The sequence below is a fragment of the Ovis canadensis genome, chromosome 1, assembly GCF_042477335.2.
Source record: "Ovis canadensis isolate MfBH-ARS-UI-01 breed Bighorn chromosome 1, ARS-UI_OviCan_v2, whole genome shotgun sequence".
Taxonomy (NCBI): Eukaryota; Metazoa; Chordata; class Mammalia; order Artiodactyla; family Bovidae; genus Ovis; species Ovis canadensis.
The window spans coordinates 204,231,838-204,249,467 of record NC_091245.1 but is presented as its reverse complement, the minus strand read 5'-3'; the positions used below and the strand labels follow the sequence as shown (position 1 = coordinate 204,249,467).

The 17,630-nt window shown below is 47.1% G+C and overlaps 1 protein-coding gene across 9 annotated transcripts in view; it reads right to left on the bottom strand.

The window, feature by feature from the left end:
* DGKG (diacylglycerol kinase gamma) overlaps positions 1-17,630 on the bottom strand; it is a 223,958-nt gene that overhangs the window by 51,064 nt on the left and 155,264 nt on the right. For all 9 annotated transcript variants that reach the window (XM_069558608.1, XM_069558619.1, XM_069558614.1 and 6 more), the window contains one exon: positions 5,178-5,268. In XM_069558608.1, the coding sequence (XP_069414709.1) occupies positions 5,178-5,268 (91 nt within the window). The remainder of the gene's footprint in view (positions 1-5,177; positions 5,269-17,630) is intronic.

Sequence of the window (17,630 nt, the reverse complement as noted above, 5' to 3'; positions counted from 1 at the left end):
ATACTTGAAGGGAATAAAACAAAATAGTGATAAATATCAATTCTAAGTGAGGGAGAAATGGGAATATCTGATACACTGTTCTCAAAACTTTGTTGTATTAAAAAAACATCCTCAATTAAAAGGGGAAAATTGATGTGCAGAGTTTCCCAAAATACACCGGGTAACAGATTTTTTTTTTTGAAGCAGCCTCCACATTTAGACTCACTTTTCCCCAGGCAGAGGTTCATATTAGGGAAGCTGGCTAGCCTTCCCTTGTGAACATTGTTTAAAAGTAGATATGATATCAAGGAATTTTGGAAGTTCATATTTTTAACCAGTACAATTTCCACAGCATGTAAAATAAGTGCTCAAGTCGATGCCTGCCTGGTTTGCTCCACCTAACCATAACTAAGGCAAAACCTGTGCAAGCCTCTTTTGGGCCTGGGGTGGGGGAGATGACTCACTATGTTCTTCCCTCTCCTCCCCACTCCTTATTCAGGTACAATCAGATCAGAAAAAACATCAAGGACGGCTTTGGAAGGGAAGGGAAGTCAGAGACTTGGAGACCCTGAGAGACTGCTTTTGTTCCACCAGGGCTGATGACAACTATGTGGGTGACAGGCTGCCTTCTTAATTAGAGGCAACCCCAATTGGCTCAGTGGTAAAGAATCTGCCTGCCAATGCAGGAGATGCAGGTTTGATCCCTGGTCTAGGAAGATCCTTGAAAAGGAAGTGGCAACCCACTCCAGTATTCTTGCCTGGAAAAACTCCACAGACAGAGGAGTCTGGCAGGCTATAGTCCATGGATCACAAAGAGTTGAATATGACTTAAGCCTGAACAACAACCAAATTAAAAGCACCCATTTCCCAGGAAGGGTACTCACTCTCATAGCTTGCTTTATGTGCTTGCAGAGGAAGCATTTAGAGCATGCTTTTTTTTTTTTTTTTTTTTTTTAGCTTTTCTTCTTGATAAATGTAAAAGTCTCATACTTGCTTTTCAGTTCAGTTCAGTCGTTCAGTCATGTCCGACTCTTTGAGACCCCATGAATCGCAGCATGCCAGTATCCCTGTCCATCACCAACTCCCGGAGTTTACTGAAACTCATGTCCATTGAGTTGGTGATGCCATCCAGCCATCTCATCCTCGGTCGTCCCCTTTTCCTCCTGCCCCCAATCCCTCCCAGCATCAGAGTCTTTTCCAATGAGTCAACTCTTCGCATGAGATGGCCAAAGTACTGGAGTTTCAGCTTCAGCATCAGTCCTTCCAAAGAATACCCAGGGCTGATCTCCTTCAGAATGGACTGGCTGGATCTCCTTGCAGTCCAAGGGACTCTCAAGAGTCTTCTCCAACACCACAGTTCAAAAGCATCAATTCTTGCTTTTAGTGTTACCCAAAATATTAAAATAAAGTGTATGACTAAAGAGAAGATCAGATATACCTCATACCGGTGAGAATCTCTGCTCTAGAATGATGTGCCAGTACTGCCCTGAAACTCCTGGGTTTTGGGCAAATCTGAATTTGAAGCCTGACCTGACCACTCAGAGTCATGCACCTCAGGTGAACTTTTTCTCAGCTTCTATCCCCATCTCCGGAAAGGGGATGTGACATCTGCCACTTGGGGCTGCTCTGTGGATTCAGTGAGGCACTTGGCACCATTGCCAGTTACTTTAAAAAAAAAAATCTGAAAATGTTAATCAATAGCCTTGGGAAGTAGACTAACCCCTTTCCCCCATTTTATAGACGAGAACACTGAAGCCCAGACAACAGTTCCATGAAGAGGGCTGATGCCTGTCCAAGCCAAGCCCCTTTCACTGAGCAACCCCGCCCCACCACACTGGCCTTGACCAAGTGTCTGCAGGTGACCAGTAGATCTGCAATCATCTTCTCTCTGGCCTTAGTCTCTGACCCCAAAACAGTGTCCAGGGTGATTGCTCACATGGGTCCTCAAGGTCCCAGGATCAAGTTTTCTTAGCACTAGTTAAGTGAGTATTATATTAACCAGCTCATGTTTGTTCTCTCAACTGGGCTGTAAACTATTTCAGAGAAGGGACCAAATTCTCCTAGTTTCCAATACGCTACAAGTCTCTGAAAAACAGGCTGTATTCCTTGCGAGAGACTTTCAGTGCAGAACTTCCGCATAAAACTCATTTTAGCTTTAAATTTCACCATCCAAATGTTACCGAGGTGACACATAGACACAGAATGAAATAGACTTTCTAATCTGTTCTCCTGAACTGCTAACCTTTGTGCCCTTTCACAAGTTGCTGAACTTCTGAGCCTCAGTTTCCTCACCCAGAAAGTAAGGATATTCATGTCTTCCCTGCATACTCTGTGGATCAAAATGAGATGCTGCATGGGAAGACCTCTGGTAAACTTTAAGGCGGTTTTCCTCCCTGACTCCTCCTGTCCATGCCTTCTTCCTCAAATGAGCAAGCAGTAGGACTGTGCCCTCTGTTCTCCTAAAGCGTTTCCCAGCAGCCCTGCCCTTCTGCTGCAGCTGAGACAGAACCAAGCAGCCGTACATTCAGAAAAGGAGGAAGAAACAGTGTATCCGAGCTGAAAAATTCAGCAAGCTCCTAGCACTTGTTAGGTCAATCTGTTTATTGGGTTCCAAGCTAAAGTCCTTTCCAGGAGGTCTAGGAAGGCCTAGACTCTTACACGTTTCCAGCAATGAAACCTTGGTCAAATTACTTAGTGTGTCTGAGCCTCAGTTTCCTCATTTAAAAAAATGTGATCATACTTGCTTTGCTGGGTGATGGAATCAAATGAGGACATGCTACAGTAGGCAGTCAGAGTGTGATTTTCTCCTCTCCCCTTGTTACTTCTCTCTCCGTTCTGCTTATCTTTCTAGCCCTCTGTGCCTTAGCTTGCTTTCTGTGATGTGGGGATAAGAATACCGGGCCTACTTAGCTCACTGGTTGTTGTGTGACTCTGCAATAAAGGCTGTGGTGGGGCTTTGAAAATGGTGGCACATAGTATAAATACCTGTGTATTCTCAGGCTCACTGACCTTGAACTGATGAGCGTGCTGGTCCTCCCAGGCCTGGGCTGTTGTGTGCAGCCGCCACTTGGAGAAGGTCACTTAACATACCTTCTGTTATTGTCCTTCCCGAGGCCCCTGATGCACTCACATCTACCTGGCTGCCCCACAGCCTCCTAACATCTGTTATTCACACGCCTCCCCCTCTGTCTCTCTGGTCTCCTCTGTATCATAAGACCCAGGACTGTCTCCCCTCCGCTCCCTGGATACAAAAGGATGCCTGCCACAATCTTGCAGGCTGTCAGAACAGAAGCTGCCTGTCAGATGCACCCCCACCCCCCATCCTTAGCCTGAGGAATAAATACTAAAAAGACTCATGATGGGGAGCTAAGGAAAACAAGAAGTGCTGCTGAAAGCCCCCAACAACCCACAGTGCGAACACCCCCACCTCCTCCAGAGGCCACCCTCTGCAGGCCACCCTCTGCAATTGAGGACGAGCCGCTGTGCACTGGACTCAGAGGGGCCCATGATGCTGTGGGCTGGAAGCTGGGAGTTGGGAGCTGGGAGGGCGGAGCCCACCGAGGCAGGGGAGCTGAGCTGCTCTATTCTGGGCACAGTTTCAAGGCCAGCTGCAGGGAGAACAAGCAGTCGCTGTGTGTCTGCAGCTGGCAGTGGTTAGGCCAGGGCTGTCCCTCACTTGGGGTATATTTAAAGACACCCCAGATGATCATGCCAACAGGAAAAATGCACACAGAGCTCCAGCCATGTCCAGTTTCCAGCCCAGTCCAGCCCACCCCCACACCCCCACCCCCGCCCCCTTTGCTGTAGAGTTTCTGGCCATGGATTTACGTGTCCATAGAGGAAGGCAGGCTTCTCAGACTTTCCCAGGTGGAGGTGGTACCACCTGGGGACACGTGTCCCACATTCCTGGGCCTCTCTGCCCTCTGACTGAGCTGGCTAGAAGTTCAGGGGATTAGCTGGGCTGGCTCCTCCCAGCCTGGGGTTGGTAACCCAGCAACCGCTGGGGAGAGGCAGGCAGATGAGTTAAAGAGAAGCACAGAATCTCTGGCTTTGCGTTTTGATTGTGAAAACTCCCCGTGAGTGCAGGCTCTCTTCCGCAGGGAGTGGTGGGGCTTTCCCACACTGCTTCAGGCCAAATGCTCCTCCTCCAAGGGATGCCTGGGCCCCACTTGACCACTGCTGCAAGCTCAGGGACAACGCTGGTGGCCCAGCAAGAGCCCATCCAGGCCCAACTCTGACTGCCTTTCACTTGTTTTTCTCAAGTGAAAACAAGACCACTGGCCTGAATTCCATGGGAAGGGGTATGGGGGTTGGTAACAGAACTATGGGCAAGGGGCCCCAAGGGCCTGAGGTCCCGCAGAGCAGAGACAGCAGATGTGCATAGAAGTTTGGGCTTGCAGGTGGATCTTTTCTTAGAAGTGAGAAGACCTCAGGAGAGCAGCCCAGCAGAAGCAGGGTGGGGAATGAGAAGTGGGCAGCTTATCAACCAGTAAGTGAAGCCCACAGGCTGTGTCTGAGGCAGGCTGCTGCAAGTCCTGGGAGAGTTAAAATGCAAGTGCACCAACAGGATCAGCTATGTAATTTGAGTGTTCAAAATGCACATAAAGGGCCCTTTGCTAAAAAAAAAATTACCAAGAATTTTAAGACAGTCACAGAAGAGCATTAAATGAGGAACCTTCTGAGTGACTGTGCAGGTCGCACACTTGGGAAGCTGGCCCTGAGTGCCTGAACTGGCTCCTTGAAAGTTGAGGCAGGTGAGCTGAGGATGTCTGGTCACCTCTGGCCTCAACCGCAGACCCCTCAGCCCTGTGGTCTTCAGTTCCCAGACTTTTACCAGGCTTGGGACATTGCCTCTATCCCCATAGCAGCTTCTTTCCCTGAATGGGTAGCACCTGTCTTCATTTCTTGAAAAAGAAGAAACTGAAAGGTGATGGTGGAGAGAGGGCTGAGGGCAGGAAAGGACTGCAGCCCTGAGTCCACTGGGCCTCTAGGTCTCAGACCCCAGGACTCCCTGGCCGGGCTGAGAAAGGCAGACCCCGAGATTAGAGCCTACAGGGAGTGAGGCTGTGGGCATGTTGGGAACAGGATGGAGGCAAGAAGGATTACACTTGGGACCACCGTGAACCTAGGGGACATGTTCTGAGGGTCTGTGACAGTCCAGGACCAGAACCGACATGCAGTAAGCTTTGGGAACTCACCTCCAACTCTATGTGGTCGTGGAGTTTCTTGCAGGTGGCCGCGAAGGTCTCCGAGGTGCCAAATTCAAAGTACCACAGCTTGTTCTTCATCCTGGGCCAGGAGTCAAAAAGATGGTTCAGTGTTCTGTGTTTGCAATGCCTGTGTACAACAGCTATGCTACTGGGCCAGGACACTCAAGCCCTCAGCTGCCCCCAGTCTTATGTTTTCATCACTTCTTAATTGGATGATCAGAGATGGAAGACTTTTTTAACCAACTGTTCTTGCCACCAACTTAAAGAAAAACCTATTTGTTTCTTAGATATCATGGCTACTCTGGGTGAACAGCCAATGGCTCTCTGATCTTCCTGGTCAGAGCCAGAGAAAGGCCTGCTTGCCTCCGGATCTGGATCAAGGGAGGAGTTCCATGAAAGTCAACCAGGTGGCACCTGAGAGTGTCCTTTCTACCATGAATGCAGAGGAGCTTCAAAAGTTGGGGTACAAAGGGAGGGCGATCAGTTAGCCAGTTGAGACTCGACAGAGGTAGAGCCTCGGGACAGAGGAGGCATAGCCCCACATCAAACCAGCTAAATGTGCGCTGCTTGGTCTGCGCGCTGACTGGGAGAAGCATGATGGAGACATTTAGACACAGATTTGCAGGCAAGGAGGAAAGAGAAAAAAAAAAAGTGAGTTGTTTTGGTAGCAATAGTTTCCCCCCACTTCTTTCCCAATTGTATTTGCTGAGGCTATGACAATCCTTCATTGAGGGGTAGGCCTTGTCCTATTTGCTTCAAAGTAAGAGCTCACTGTTTTGCACTTTAAAGACGTTCAACATTTTCCTGATGGGCGGGGTGGGGGTGGGGAGCCGGAAACAATGGTGTTCCCATGTAGCCAGGAGCTCTGCAAAGTCAGATGGTTGTGTCCTGACACTTGGTCATTTTGATCAGATGGTCTCACCAGGAAGTGTTTCTGAAGGTATTCCATTCCTCCCGTCCCAACTGTCATCCTATTCTCAGGGGCTGGCTAAGAGAAGGGACACCTGTCCAGTTTATAAGCTGGCAGATTTTGCTGAGGAAGGATTAAACAGAATCACAATCTTCTTGGCACGTCTTCAGGAGAGAGGATGCGCCTTGCGTATTGCTGATCCTCCATCCTAAGAGCTGTGGATTAAGAGAAAGGAGCATTCTTCAAAGGAAAGGCTTTCTTCCTAGTATTTCTTAGGCCATAGAAGGTGATGCTTTCAAACAAGAGGCACAACTTTTCTCTCTACGTTTCTCAAAGAGTCCACCCACAGCTTAAAGATGAGTCTGCGTTCTCCCACTGCATGAAGATTTCTAAGATCTAGTTGGGAAGTAGCCTTTCTGACTCTTGGTAAGCAGGAAAAGAAATGATAAACAATGAAGGGAATAAGCAGTATTTATGGAGTTACACTTATGAAGAAACTTAGAAGGGTTGGGTGTTCTTTAAGTAGACCTTCTCAGCCAGTGTACTAGGCCCAGGTGTGCCTGAGATGCCAATCTCCTCAGCTTTGGGTGGCCAGGTTGGGGTCTGGGGCAGGCTGAGCCCCTGATGCCACAGCTGGGGTTCTTTTTGTATGAGATAAACACCAAGCAATTGCTTTTGTTTTCTATGCCTGCCATGATGTGCAGAGGAAACACTGCTCTGATCAGTTCTCGGTATGCACAGAAATGTGAATACAAGTTACCCAGGGATTTCATTAAAATGCAAATTCTGATTCAGTCATTCAGGATTTGGGCAGAAGAATTCCTTGTTTTCTAACATGCTGCTAGTACTGGTCCAGCAATCACACTTGGAGCTGTGAGGATTTGGGGACTCCTTTTGTGGCTCTGAAACATTAGTATTCATAAGAATCACTTGTGAATGTGATTAAAATGCTAGTTCCTGGGCTCTAATTTGTAGAGATTCTATGTGGCCTGTGTCTGACAGGGCCCAGGAATATGCATTTTATGAGTGCCCAGGTGATCACTATTCAGGTGGTCAGCTGTCAGGATTTTCCGAAGCATTGCTCTAGATCCCAGTGAAGTGACAACCAAGGAAGAAGACAGACCGATTAGCCCTGAAAGAGAGGATTCCTCAGGGAAGACAGAATGAGGGTCAGCGCCTTTCAACAGACAATGACAGCAAAAGACCCAGTAACAGGAAAAGCGCAGATTGTCATAAATGCCAAAGTTGAGGATGCCTCACAAGCAGCGAGAGCATCTCTGTAGCCAGGAGACCCGCATTATGATTCCATTTTCAAATATCACTGCTGGTCTGAATCATGACTTTTGAAAGTTATTGCCAGGAGATTTAGAGTTTTAATAAAAATTTCCGGAAGCCGCAAGCTATTTTTACCCAGAAGTGGTGCTTCTGATGATCTAATAAGGTTAAGAGGTCATGGTTAGGTCAGTATTGCAGAAAGACGGAGAAGATCAAACAGACGGCTCTTTTGTTGCTGGTTAGATGTCCATTGCTGGCTGTGAACCCTAAGCCTCAGTTTCCTGATCTGTAAAATGGAGGTAATAAAAAGATCTGCTTAAAAGGGTAGTTGTAAAGATTAAATGGGATGACCGCAAAGCACTTCTTATAATGCTTGCTGCATAATAATCTCACTGATAATGTTAGCTACTTACTTATCAGTTATTATTTCAATGTCTTGGCATGTTTGGATACCATAATAAGGTTATGGTATCAGGTTGGGCAGCCGTAGACACCGTTGTTGTTGTTTAGTCACTAAGTTATGTCCAACTCTTCACAACCCCATGGACTGCAACACGCCAGGCTTCCCTGTCCTTCACCAACTCCTGGAGCTTGCTTAAACTCATGTCTATTGAGTCGGTCATACCATCCAACCATCTCATCCTCTGTTGCCCCCTTCTCCTCCTGCCCTCAATCTTTCCCAGCATCAGGGTCATTTCCAATGAGTTGGCTCTTTGCCTCAGGTAACCAGTGTTGGAGCTTCAGCATTAGTCCTTCCAATGAATATTCAGGGTTGATTTCCTTTAGGATTGACTAATTTGATCTCCTTGCAGTCCAGAGGGACTCTCAAGAGTCTTCTCCAGCACCACAATTCAAAAGCATCAATTCTTCAGTGCTCAGACTTCTTTATGGTCCAATTCTCACATCTGTTCATGACTACCATAGCTTTGACTATATAGACTTTTGTAGACATTATATGTCCAAAATTTTCTGGGACAGAAAAACATGTGATCATACTAGTCAGAGCATGTGTCTTGACTTTTGGCTAAAAATATATGTTCCCTCCATGTCTAATCTAACAGTTTTTTTTTTTTTTTTTCCACAGTCAGACCACACCCTAATCCTTGGTTAATTATCTTGACTGGTCACATGATTGTCCAAAGATATCATATTTGCAAATATGCTTCTGAGAAAGTACACATTTGGTGTGAGACAAAGTATTTATTGACTTAAGAAATATTCAGTGTGCCAGGACTAGATAGGGTGTACTTAGGTGCAGGGGAGAACAAAACACAGAACTCCATGAGCCAGACACCTGGGAAAGGCAGCCGAGGAAACAGACTGGAAACAGTCATGTGCCAAGTACTAAGCCTTGGGTATACCTAGGAAGAGGGACATCCAATTCTTAGTGAGGCCACCACTCATCCTAAGTGAGTGATGAGTTCTGAAGAATGTGGAAGGGAATAAGGAAAGTGGAGGAAGATCACTCCAGGCAGAGGAAAAAGCCCAAGCAATGGCCCAGGGTAAGAGAGAGCACAGTCCTGCTGGAGAGGATCTGGAATTCAAGGAGGGATAGATTGGCCAGATAAGGGGGGGTGCAGTGCTTAGGTGTTTGAGCTTTATCTTAAAGTCTGTACTGTGTTGTGGACCATCCTCAAGTGAGAGTAGTGGTGAGGGGCTGGTGGTAGCGAGCTGACAGATTTTTGTGCTTTTTAAAGATCACTCTGTTCCAAGTCTGGAGAGTCGATTGGAAGGGGTGGGTACAGACCTGAGGCCTGGAGGATGGTGTGTAGGTGGTGTAGAAACCCAGGAGAGAACTGGGAAGGACCTGAACAAAGGTAGTGACAGTAGAGCTCAGGCTAAGGAAAGGGATCCGCAAGCTAAAATTTAGGAGGTGGAACTGACAGGGCTGGTTTGTTGTAAGGAGTGAGTGAGAAAGAATAGTCAACGACACCCAAGTGTTTAGGTTGCATGATAGATGGCGGGTGCTGTTCACTGAGTGAGAAGCACAGGAGTTCAGTTCTCCAGCGACAGTCCTCTTTGTAACTGAAGGACAGCACTTGTGTGTTTTGGCATGTCTACCCATCTATCCATAGATCATCTATTGAGCCATACTATGGACTAGGCACTGCATATGACCTGGAGATGAGTGATAAATAAGAAGGCAGGATCTTTGCCTCACACGTTTCCATACTTTTAACAGCTTCACCAAGATGCTAATATTCAACCTCTGACTGACAGGACTTTTGTTCAGAAATCTGAGAGCTTTTCTTTCTCCTCTTTTAACTCAGGCATACTTTAGTTAGAAGTAAATACAATCTGGAAAATTCCATGGATGGAGGAGCCTGGTGGGCTACGGTCCATGGGGTTGCAAAGAGTTGGACATGACTGAGCAACTTCACTTTCACTTTCAAATACAATATATTCCTATGGTTCTTTGGTTTTTCATTTTGCAAACCATTTCACATGCACTATCTCTTTCCCTTGCTTACAAGTAAGGGAAGACTTGAGGAAAGGTAAATTGTCAAGGTTGTGGAGCAAGTAAGTGTGGAAGTGGCCCCCTCCCTGACTGTCAGGCCCCAGAGCCTGTGTTTTGCTGATTGCCACACTATCTTCTCATGTCTTTGCATGCGGTGTGGTGCTGTGTGCTCTGATCACAGACTAGGCCACTGTAAACCAGGCTATGAAATGCAAGCGGTTGCAGGCCTGGGGTGTAAGTGGTTGCATCACAAGCTGGGAAATGCTGTCTGATGAAGAGTGTACCCTCCCCCCGACCTAAGTCCCAGTGGCCAGGGGCAGGGTCTAGATGAGTCTCAATTGGATTTGTCACAGGAACCTCCTGGTCTTGAATCTAAACAACCTCAGAAAGTTGGGGAAACCAGAATAGATCCCTAGAAAAGCCAGAGGCCCCCAGGACACCCTGGACCTTTTTCTCTCAGCTCACCCAGAAATGAGGCATAGGCAGTGCCCATGAGGCATCTCCTACACAGAAGGAGACGGGGAAAGCTGGGAGACAGATGTAAATTTCACCTCGGGTGCCTCCCATTTCAGCTCTAATGTGGGCCACTTCTGGCCACACATAATAAGAGAGGGCCAAGACCCCAGGATGGAATCTAGGAGCCCTGCTTTCAAATGCTGACTCTGCCCTTTACAGGTTGTATAACTTTGAACTTTTTATTTTTTTTTTTTACTTTTCTGAGCCTCTTTACTCATAAAATGGGTAAATACCTAATTCACAGAGTGTTATCAATACTAAATGAGACATGTAAAGTCATTTAGAACAGGCCTTGGTCTACAGGCCTTCATCCCCTGTATACATTAAAAGTTTGATTATTGGCAAGCCATTAGCAACATTCAATATTAAAAAACAAAGTACCCTCTTCCTAATGAAGGTCATGTCTCTGGTTTCTCAGAAAAAATTGCCAGTAGCCTTATATTAGATAATATAAAGGGGGATTATTCTGATTGCCTCTGCCCTAGCTGCCAAAATGGTTGCAAGTCCAAAGGCTGGAGCCAGGAGGGTACGGACAAAGGAAGGAAGAGACTCCTCTTGGGATGAAGCTTGATCAGGTAGAGATGGCCCCCAGCACCCTGCATGACTGAGGTCAGACATTAATGGTGGGCCTGAGGTGGAGGCTGGCATTGGGCCAAGTAACATATAGGACAGACTCTCTCTTTGTATATGTTGGGGTGTTGTCACCAAGGACTGCACTGGCAGGCCCATCTGAGGCAGGGCTTCCTAAAGGTTTCTCAGCTGCTATGGGGCTTCCCTGATAGCTCAGTTGGTAAAGAATCTGCCTGCAATGCAGGAGATCCCAGTTTGATTCCTGGGTCAGGAAGATCCGCTGGAGAAGGGATAGGCTACCCAAACCAGTATTCTTGGGCTTCCCTTGTAGCTCAGCTGGTAAAGAATCTGCCTGCAACGCGGGACACCTGGGTTTGATGCCTGGGTTGAGAAGATCTCCTGGAGAAGGGAAAGGCTACCCACTCCAGTGCTCTGGCCTGGAGAATTCCATGGACTGTATAGTCCGTGGGGTTGCAAAGAGTCAGACACGACTGAGCGACTTTCACTTTCATGAGAACAGGAAGGAAGCCAAACCCCCAGCCTTCTACCACTGCATATCACAACACCAGGGAGGAGTAACCTAGATTCTCTGGTTCTGTCTACACTGGCAGAGCAGATGTGGATAGTGCTGAGTGCTGACAGGTTCTTTGTTGATCTGGAAGTAGAGAAAGCCTTTCATCAGGGAGGCTTTAGACTTTAGGCTTTACATTTTCCCTGGTGGCTCAGACAGTAAAGAATCTGCCTGCAATGTGGGAGACTTGGGTTTGATCCCTGGGTTGGGAAGATCCCCTGGAGAAAGGAATGGCTCCAGTATTCTTACCTGGAGAATTCCATGAACAGAGGAGCCTGGTGGGATACAGTCTATGGGGTCGTAGAGTCAGACAAGACTAAATGACTAACATTTTCATTTTTTCAAACATTTTATGTATATTATCTCTTTCCATTCTTAGAAGAATCCTATGAGGAGGTGCTCTTGATAAATTCACAGAGTGAAGCAAATTCTTCTCAGCCTCATCTTTTCTCTTTCCCCTTTTGCATCATCACACTAAGCCCCTTTCCAAAGAAAGAGGTAATAAGACTCTCCAACAATTTGACAAAGCCCTCATTCTCCCTGCTGAGTAGACAGCCTGACCGCCAGCGTTCTCTGGTCTTTTGAAGATGTCTTTCCTGCCATTACTTTTAGCCCTGGTTGGAGGCTTGCTGCTGCTGCGTGTGGTACTAGTTTTTGTCTGTTTCATTTTCAGCTGTATAAGAGCTTGGCATTTAGAGTCCGAGAGGCTAGGGTTCACGCCTGGTTCTGCCATTTCCTGGTTAGACAAGTTACTTCAGTCCTTTGACCCTTCATTTCTTCTCCTACAAAACGGGAGTATGATTTTCTACCCAGCAAAGTTGTGAAGCTCATATGGCAAATCCAAAGCAGCAAGCAGGTGTTTCACCCATGGGAAGTACCCCCTCACTGTTCTCTCTTGTTGCTAAGAGACCCACCCCCTGGGAGATTTGTTCCCCAAAGGCTGCAGGGGTAGGGACAGGAGCCTGTGGGGTTTTATCCCAGGCAGCCAATATTTTTTGAAGAAAATAAAGCTAACAATGTTTTAATGACTTTTGGATTGCTTTTTCTGCATCCGTCTTCCTGAGTTGTTTTTGGCCCAGCATTTCTTTCCTTCTCATAATCACCTTTCAGCTGGAGATGACTAATCTGTAACCAGTTGTCCTGAGGCTGGTTTCCAGGTCCAAGAAACTCCTGGGTTCACTGTCAGGCTCTAAGCTACCCTGGTGAACCCGTTCTTGAGGCAGAAGCCCCTCATCTGAGGCAGAAGCTCTCAGGGACTCTGAGGCACGTGGAGGAGTGGTAAACAGCAGCAGTGACACCGTGGGTTGACTCTATTTCTGGGCTTTCTTAATTTCCCCCTGCTTTATAAGAAAATAACATTGATTGCACACTAGTTAGTTGAATCTTTTCATTTGACAGATGAGGGAAAAATGAGACTAATTAAAAATGTTCTTTTATATTTGTCAGCAATTTAGGACTGGATTCAGTCACCATCCTGACAGCCTATGAATAGCCTGTTTTCAAGGATGTCCACAAGTGAAACCAAGCTCACTGCTGGTCATTTTCACCAGCAAAGGCAATGAGCTTCTGATGGCCCTTTTCTGATCATCTAGGAAGTTTTAAAGGCAGTAGACTTTTGAAGTCATCAAAACATGAAAACATTTCTTTGGACGTAGAAGGCTACAAAGAGGACACTATAGCTATTTCTAGAAATAGGAGCCCTTGAACTGAAGGTGTTCCTCTTTGTGGTTTGGACTTTGATAATCAGATTCCCTGAGTGGGTCAGGACTCGGTCAGTCAGTTGGCCTCTGTCAGCCCAGTGAAGCAGATGCTGCTCCCAAGATATGCTCTGTGTTGGGTTGAGGGAGCCAAATGATGTGGTGATCATGCTGGGCCAGCGGGCAGGAGACCTCCAGCCCCACTTCTCATACACACTAGAATGTCGACCCCACGAGAGTTTCGCAGGGTCTCCTGGACTCAGTTTCCTCATCCTACAATGAAGGGTGGAGGACGACAAATTTCAGAGGTTTCTCCAAGCTCCCTGAAGACCCTGAGATGACAAGATATAGGATAGGGCGGGAGGGCCCCCTTGCTCCACAGTCAGAACCATGGAGGAGTGTGGGCCCGAGTATTGCCAGAGCTGCCTTTTTTTTTTTTTTTAACAAAGATGCCACAAAAATGTATTTTAAAGTAAACTCTCTTAATTATTAAAGTTGGCAACTAGTTCAACTCTTTAAAAGAACACCATATGGGCCCCAAACTGCACACCTGGGGAAAACTCCACCTAGCCAATAGGCTACTTTGGTACATTAATTATATATTTTCATAAGGCTCATCTCAATTAAAAAACAGAAACAAATGATCTCAGTACCATGAGTCTGCTGGGTTATTGGTGCTGTTACTGCTTTGACTACTAAAGTTAGACTAGTGTCAGGTTATGAAGGAAAATAGGAATCTAGCACAACCAGAGAGGTATGATAGCAACCTAGGAAGAGCAAGTGCAACTCAAGCTGAATAACAACTGTTATAATATTGAGACCATTTATTTGTTGACATTTTACATTATTTAAGTCCCGAGTGCTTTTGGATGTTCAGTGATTATGTTAACCAGAGTTTAGATCAAAATTTTAAAAAAGAAAAAATAAAAGCCAAGGTAGGTAAGGCTTAGTTCCAAGGCCAGGGTGTCAAGTCCTATAAGGGGCCAGTGAGTGTCGTCTCACAGGTGCTGCAGAGGCCATCTGTGTAACCCGCACACCCAGCTGTCCTGGCCCATCAGAGAGCTTGTCACCACGTCTAATCCACCCTGCGTGCTATCCCCTGCCCTCGCTGCTCATTGGAATGGCACTTGGTGACCTGCTGGCACAGAGCTATGGATGGAAGGATCTTTTCCAAGGGGAGGCAGTGGCCCTGTTGGTCCAAGGGCAAGTGAGCCCCCAGCAATCAGGAAGCGGACTTTATAAATAGCTGTTTTTGTTCTCTGAGTTTGACTCTTGTGCCCGCTGCTCCTGCCAACAGATTTGCCTTGGCTCAGCTCAAGGGGCAAGGTATTCCCTGGCTTTTTTCCATACTAGCGACAAGACTGGTGTTCATGGTGCTCAGAAAAATATAGGGTGGTGAAAGGACAGGTGGACTGCAGACCAAGACCAGAGACCAGAACGGGGTGGGCAACAAGACCAGAAGCGTGTGAGGAACAGGAAAGGGGAAGAGCTCAAGAAGGGGCTAAAGGAAACCGAAAAGGCCAAGAAAGGAGGGAGGAACCTGCCTAGTGTGCACTTTAGAGTATAAAGACAAAATCCTTTTAATAATCTATGAAGACACTTCTTAAGTCATTTTCATGTGGGAAAAATTACCTGCAAAATCACAGGTGACAGATCATTTGCACTTAGGGGAACTCTGGGGTCCAGGGATTCCCAGCTGGGAGATCAGATTCCAAGGACTATTCCAAAGTATGGAAGGAGTTCATGAGTTGCTGTCAGTGTTTCTTAATATGTAACAGTATTTGGGCATTTACTCATAACAAAGACTGTACAGGCTAACTAGCGGGTTAAAAATTTTTTTTTATGTGGAATGGAATAAAATCAATTACATTGGTTACTCTTAGCAACCTGCTCTGATTGAATGGCAAATGGATTCTGTTGAATCCTAAAGATAGAAAATGAATGGTTACTTAGAACAGCCTTTCTGGGCAACAGAAATCTTATTCAGTAGGGCATCCATGGTGGACGGTGGTGAGGAATAAATAAGAGTAGTGCTCCATTTGATAGTATGTGAGTGCAAGCAGAACCACACCAGCTCTGCACAGTGGTTCTCTTCTAAGCCATACCAGCCTTCTCAGGGTACAGATTAGAAGACTGACATCAGCCTTAGGAAGCTGAGATTGAGGATGCCCCAGCTGGGATTCAACTCCCAGCTTCCACCTTCCACCTTCCCATCCTTATTCCTTACCTTGCCATCTACCCCCACTCCCCCTCCTGCGGCTTTACCCCAGAGGCATCTGAGAGAAGTGGAAAGGTCAGCCCAAACCACAAGAGCTGGTGACGGCAAAACTGCGGGCCATTCCCATTCGTGCCTGTGGGCTGGCTTTGATCACAAGCCACGGTAAGACCACAAGCTACAGCTCCAGGTTGGCGGACTCAGGCTACTCCAGCCCTTGTGTTGCTCTTCCCCACGGAGTCGGCCGTCTGGGTCTCCCTATGGGTCTCCATTTCCACTCTCGTCCCCAGAGAAAAGAAGGGCCAAAGCCACTGGCCTCCTCTAGAGCAGCCATTCTGCCCCTCCCTCCCAGGGTAATTTTGAGCCTCGGAGAACCTGCTCCTGTTAAGCAGCGATCCTCCTGCTGCACACAAGACGGTTGCTTTCTGGGGACTAGGGGCAGAGTCTCCTTCGCTGGGCACTCTGGAATTCTGTCTCACACGGAACAGTTTCTCCTCCAAAGGGCGGGACTCGTTGTGGGCACGAAGCCAGTCAGAGTCTGAAACGGGATCCTCCCCCAGGATAGCACCTCCGGGGACACACCCCTGTGCCCAAGCGGGAGGTTTCTCTCAGACCCTCTGTCCCTGGGTACCCAGCACCCTCACAGACTCTGCGGCCCTGAGGCAGAGTCTCTCCCAAGAGACAGAAGTGTGACTTGAGAACTGCCACCGTGATGGGAATGCTACCACATGGTCCTGCCACTTTGGGGGTGACCCTCAGGATAGGCAGCTGGTGAGGCAGCTAAAGTTTTCCTCTATTGAGGGCCCGAGTCTCTGGAGTGTTTTTCCAGTCAGTATCTGTCCTTGCCAAGGGAAAACAGTTCCCTTCCCCCATCCAAAATAATAAAATAAAATAAAAATCTCACCAAGTTTGGCTGCTTTTAGCAATCCTTTCTCTCTTTGAAGATTTATTTGTGGAACGAAAATCCCCTTCAGGCAGATTTGGCTGAGGCTAGAGGCCTCTGAGTAAGCACAACCTCACAGCTCTCAGACAGCAAAGTCAAATACGAGGACAGAGAGCAGCCTGGCTCCCAGAGACAGGGAAAGGGGAGAACGCAGATGGGCACGTGGGGCTCTAAGGCTCTGTAATGATTACTTAGTTGTTGTGTGGCTTTTTGATCCTGATCTGAGCTTTATTAGCATTCACACATCCATCAGGCCAGCAAACTGGTACCTGAAGGCAGTTGGGAACAGTTAAGGCCAAGGTGGGGAGGATGGCTGATTAGAACAGAGTTTGGGATTGACATATTCACACTGCTGTATTTAAAATGGGATAGTCAACAAGGCCCCACTGTATAGCACATGGAACTCTGCTCACTGTTATGTGGCAGTCTTGATGGGAGGAGAATTTGGAGGAAAATGGTTATATATATTTGTATGGCTGAGTCCTTTTGCTGTCCACCTGAAACTATCATAACATTGTTCATTGGCTATATGAAAGTGAAAGTTACTTAGTCGTGTCCAGCTCTTTGCAACCCCATGGACTATACAGTTCAGGGAATTCTCCAGGCCAGAATACTGGAGTGGGTAGCCATTCCCTTCTCCAGGGTATCGAACCCAGGGTATTGATTCCCAACCCAGGGATCGAACCCAGGTCTCTTGCATTGCAAGTGGATTCTTTAACAGCTGAGCCACCAGGAAAGCTCAAGAACACTGGAGTGAGTAGCCTATTCCTTCTCCAGCAGAACTTCCTGACCCAGGAATCAAACCGGGTCTCCTGCATTGCAGGTGGATTCTTTACCAGCTGAGCTACCCCAATAAAAATAAAAAGCTTTTTACAAAATAAGGAAATGAAAGATAAATAAATAAAAAGAGATTTTTGTTCTCCAACCAACCAACCAAATATAGCCCTGAACACCGGGAGAAGGTAGGCTGAGGAAGCTCTCAGAAGCTCTTGCTGAGGAAGACCATTTCCTGGGTTCTGACCAACCAAAGCTAGAAACTAGGAACCGTTTAGTGGAGAAGGAGGCAAACCCCCAAAGCAGGTCCACAACCCCACCCTACAGTAATTCACCCTACGTTATTCCCAGGGAGCCCCGAGAGAGACAGCAGAGCTCCTCCTCTGTCTCTACCCCCTCCACTCCCAGCTCACCCCCAGCTGTTGGGAATTGTCTTGGTCTCTACTTATCCGGTGTCTATTGTGTGCTGGACCTGCATTAGCTGCTTTAGAAACCAAAGGGTCCCCTCCTGT